The 4854-nt window shown below is 50.3% G+C and overlaps 1 protein-coding gene across 1 annotated transcript; it reads left to right on the top strand.

Annotated features, from left to right (window-relative positions):
• Window positions 1-301: 301 nt before the first annotated feature.
• LOC115176134 (uncharacterized) lies at window positions 302-3890 on the top strand. Its single transcript, XM_029735968.1, has one exon. The coding sequence runs from the start codon at window positions 873-875 to the stop codon at window positions 3888-3890; it is 3018 nt and encodes a 1005-aa protein (XP_029591828.1). The 5' UTR covers window positions 302-872.
• Window positions 3891-4854: the final 964 nt, after the last annotated feature.

Raw genomic sequence — 4854 nt, 5'->3', positions numbered from 1 at the left:
ATTGAGCCACATTTTCTCTCAGATTTCAGATGACATTGTGTAACGTCAAGTGTTTTCGTACTAGTGCGTTCTACGTTGGTGTTCCGGGATATGTCCGACCGTGACTTTCACAGAATGTTGATTCATGTCCATCAGATTTGTGTCCATCTGATTAGTGCGATGACTCTCGTTTTCCATTAAGATGTATTGGTTTTGAATGAATCAGGTGATAAAGCTGTTATGATTTACATGGCCCCGCCATTCAACGCACTTAATCGATAATTGCTGCATATCAGTCTTTTAAAGCAGTAAATTACTTAGTATTAGACATGTATTAGACCTGTCACAAGTTCCTCTTCCACCCTCATTAGGATTTTGTGGTCAGTTTCCACCTCTCCCAGAGATATTGCCTAGAGCAGCATCCGCCATATTCATGGCACGTCACATTTTATGCTGGAGGGGAGAGAAAGGACAGATTATTCAATCAATCAATCAAATGTATTTATAAAGCCGTTTCTACATCAGCAGATGTCACAAAGTGCTTATTCTTTTTTTAAAGAGTCAGATGTGACTTACTGTTTGAGCAGTGCAGTGGGAGCTTCACAGTACACAGCACACTAGGTGGTAGTTTAAAAAGATAAATTGAACTGAAGCTTGAGTGCACCGTAAATGCAGACACTGAGGTAAGTGTATTCAGTCTTCTATGGGGAGACATTTCTGATACATTTCTGCCACAACATATGCACATATGTAACCTAGTTTTACGAGACTTACTAAAGTCACATGTTTTGAAGCGACTTTCATAAGTATCAATATTCTCATCAAGGGATACTGGGATGTGTAGTTTGCTAGCTGTATCCTAATTAGCTTTCCCTTCTCTCTCTACCCAGGGTATGTACAGTTGCTGCAAGTTTAAAGATGAAACCATCTCTGGAGGCCTAAAAAACACACTTCCCCTATATCATAATGTTCCCACAATGCCGCCTCCACCCCAATCCCACATCTCCGCGGCTGTAACCTGTAACACTACCCTTGCTATGGTGCAGCAGCAGCAGATGCATCAGCAGCTGCAACAACCGCAAGCATACAGCATGCTTCCTGCTGCATCTCCTCCAACTACTGGGCACTCTGCAATGGCCATTGGGCCATCAAACAGTCCCCTTATGGAGGGTCCTATGCCGTGCTCCACTTTTCTGCCTCGTCATGACCGCAGATTGGCTGTTGTAGACCGCTGGAACCGTCCCAAGCCCAGCACGGACAAACCTATTGGTGGCAGCGGTGGGATCCCAGACATGGCACAGTTTCAACAGGGCTTGCCCCCTCATTGGGCTGGGGGAGCCGGTGGAGGGGACGGGGGCCTGGATGAATACAAGCGATACTATGGCCCGATCGATCCAGAGGGCTTAGGGGCAAATGCTGACCCACAAACAGGTGGCTCTCAGACCCCCAAAATGAACCAGAGGGGAACAAAGTCCTCAGGAATGCCACGGCTACCTTCTAAAGGACCGCCCCCTTGGCACTTCATGTCCAAGCACCCTCTACCGCTCCCCTCACCCCCACATCGGCCGCTATTTTGGAGAAGAGGCAGCCTCCCTAAAAGAAAAGGCTCCGGGGGGCCTCTGTATGAGAACATCCTCCCCCTGGGGAGAAGAGGGGGAGGGCGGTACGGCGCAAGGGATGGAGGTGGCAGGCGAAGCCGTCGCCCTCCCCCACTCCCTTTGCCTGTCCCTGTCTCGTCCCCTGCCCACACTACCCCTACCACTCCCTCTCACTCCGCCCTCTACACCTCGAGTTCCTGCTCCTCCACCTCATCCAGTTCATCTTCGTCCTCATCCTCCGTCTCCCTCTCACGCTCCAACTCACCCTCATCCTCCAACACCTCATACACATCGTCCCAGAGTTTTAAGTACAGGGCTGGCAGTAGAGATGTCGAGGACATCTATGACTCTGATGAGCTGACAGAGGAGTCTAGCCTCCTGCTAGTACGGAGAAAGGGCAAATCCCGACGCATGTCCTCTCGCTCACTGCCTTGCAGTCCACCCCCTCCGCCTGTGCCACCCCGCAAGCCTCGTCTACAGTATGAGAGAGAGAGGGCAGGGAGCCAGCTAGCCCAGCTGCAGGAGTGGTGGGCCTCCTGGGGCGAGAGAGAAAGACGTAGAGGAACAGGAACCAGGGCTGAGGGGAAGGAGGAGAAACGGCATCACAAAGAGAGTGAAAGGGAGAGAAAGAGGAGGAAGAAAGGGCGGAAGAAAAAAAAGAGAGAGGAGAAGGAGAGAGAACGGGAGCGCAAGCGGCGTAAAGTGAAGAAGAAGAGGAAGAAAGAGGAGAAGGTGAAGAGAAGAGACCGGGGCAAGCGATCAGAGCACGAGGGAGATGGTGAGCAGAGAGGGCACCTCAAAGCGATAACGCAAGAGGCCTACTCCTCCTACCCTGCTCCGAGGCGTGACTCCATGCGGAAAAAGAGTGAAAGTTCTATCAGAAGTTACGGATGGGATATTCCAAGGGATGAAGAGAGGAGAGAGAGAGAGGATAAGGAAAGAGATGATGGAGACGACACTAGAGGCAAGGAAAGGAACAGAAGTCCTCACTCTCGCCACAGGCATGCAGATAGGCCTTCAAGTTCCAGCAAGCAGTACCAGAGCTCCAGTAAACCCTCAACCTCTGTCAAATTCTGGGGAGCGGGAAACCCATCCTCAGAGACTCCTTCATCTGCATTTCTACCACTGATCCCTTTCTCATCCAGGCGCAGGAGTAAGGGCTCAGATAGAGAGGCCCTAGGGAAAGAAGGGGAGAAGCGCCCCTTGTTGGGCATGAACGAAAGAGTGGAGGTTCACTCCAAAGAAGGTCTGTCGTTTCATGAGTGGGATTCCGAAGATGAGGATGACGATTCCAAGGAGCAAAGGAGAAAAGTGGAGCAAGAGACGAGACACGAAAGAAGAAGAAGGACCGCATCAGATTCCGAAAGGGAACGCGATAAGGTTGTGGGCATCTATTCCGACGACGACGGCTCCTCGGGAGAATTCGGAAAGTTCGAAAGGTACTGGGACGGTCATGAGGGTAGGGCGGTTGGGGGCATAGGAGGGGGAGGTTGGTTTTTCGGCACTTATCCCGCCAGAGAAAAAGCTGGCAGCATAAACAGTAGGGATGACTCGTTACTGAGGCATGGGGAGGGATGGGGGGGAGCAGGTATAGCAGGGGAAGGTGGCTGGGGATCAGGTGGAGCCTGGGGTTCAAGGAGGATAGGTGGTACACAGTGGCCTCCACCTCCATTGACACCACCAGCTCCTCGAAGATACTGGTCCGTGGACAAGCTACCCGTGAAGGAGGAGAAGAAAGGGAAAAGGAAGGACAAAGGGCGAGGTGATGTGGCTTGCAACTGCCAATCTGCCCTCGAGCATCAACACGCTCACTCTAAATGGGCCAAGGTGAGCTCTCGTAGCCAGGAGGAGCTATTTCTACACTGTCAACGTTTCGGGAGCAGCTCTAATTCCAAACGGCATTCCTCCAAACCCGATCGGACCCAGAATCAACCCAAATCGGGAAGCCAGTCCAACCTCAGCATCCAGCGAACACAGCGGACGGACCGCATTCGGCAGTCCTCTACATCGCAAGCCCTCATCCCCTCCCTCCCTCCACCAACACTCCCAGCCCTTCCTTCTGCATCTCATCCCATCCACGTCCCTCTTCCCACCTCATCCTCTTCGGTCTCATCTCCCTCTGTAGTATCCTCCATCCCAGGCGCCCCCCAGCCGTCTTCTATGGCTTCTGCTAGTGCCAAACTCCTGTACCAGAGACTGCGCTCAGTGCCCCAGCCCCAAAGGTTACAGTCACCTCACCTGCCCCTCAAGTCCAAGAGCCTCTGCTCACGGAGGGGGTCCGCACACTTCTCCAGTGTGGAGAGTCAGGTGTGAGGCGAATCATAGACACCTACCTGGGTAGGAACCGCTGACCTATTCAGAAACCTTGGGTCATGACTGTGTGGCAACAGCAGTCCTGTAACTCAGCCCCCTACAACTCTTGCACAACCCCCATTGTCCAGTGAGAGGGAGTGCACAGCAATGTCATGTTTACTGGGGCTCTCTTCATTCCGGTCAGAGTATCTGAAAGACTACATGTGTTGTTGGTTCAATGAAATTGGTGTCCGAAGTGGGATCTCAGAAATGGGGCCATCCTCCTGACACAGCGTGTCTTTGGGTCTTGAAGTGAAGTGGTTATTATTGTCAAATTATATTTGCTCTTGAGGGCTCAGGTACTCATTCATAGACCTCCCTACTGAGGGCTCCAATGCAGAAACATTTTATTTACATCCCTTAACATTAACCCCTAACTTTCCTTTAACTTTCACAGAACTGTGAAGTCTGGGGTCATGTATGTTCTATATTTCACTTTTAGGAGAATAGAATAGCAGCTATAGCCCTCTCTGTTTTCCCCATTCACCCTCTCAAACTCATATTTGATATTCTGTGTGTCTGTGTTTTACTGTGTTTGTATTCTTGACAACAGGGTAAGTCGACTGTGACTGATCTTACACTGTGCCAAACTTCAGTGGAGCTTACATACAATGCTGTTTCATTTATACCACAGGTACTCCCCCATTCATGTCCCTCTTGAGCAATACATTACCTGCACACCAACAGTTCATGCATTTTATATTTTAAAAAGGTTAGTTTACTATATGTGTTATTATAATATGAGACAAATGTATTAATTATGACAAAATGTAAGCACTGTGCTGTACTATACTGGGTACAGGCGAAACGTTTTTCAACTACCTAACGTCATTGGCAGCCTTTCCCCCCATAAGACAGAATGTAGCCTTGACCTAGTCTGCTGCAACTATGAAGACACTTTAAGATTGTAGCATTTTGGGGGGGC

The sequence above is a fragment of the Salmo trutta genome, chromosome 36 (assembly GCF_901001165.1).
Source record: "Salmo trutta chromosome 36, fSalTru1.1, whole genome shotgun sequence".
Classification (NCBI taxonomy): domain Eukaryota; kingdom Metazoa; phylum Chordata; class Actinopteri; order Salmoniformes; family Salmonidae; genus Salmo; species Salmo trutta.
This window is presented reverse-complemented; position numbering and strand designations above follow the sequence as displayed.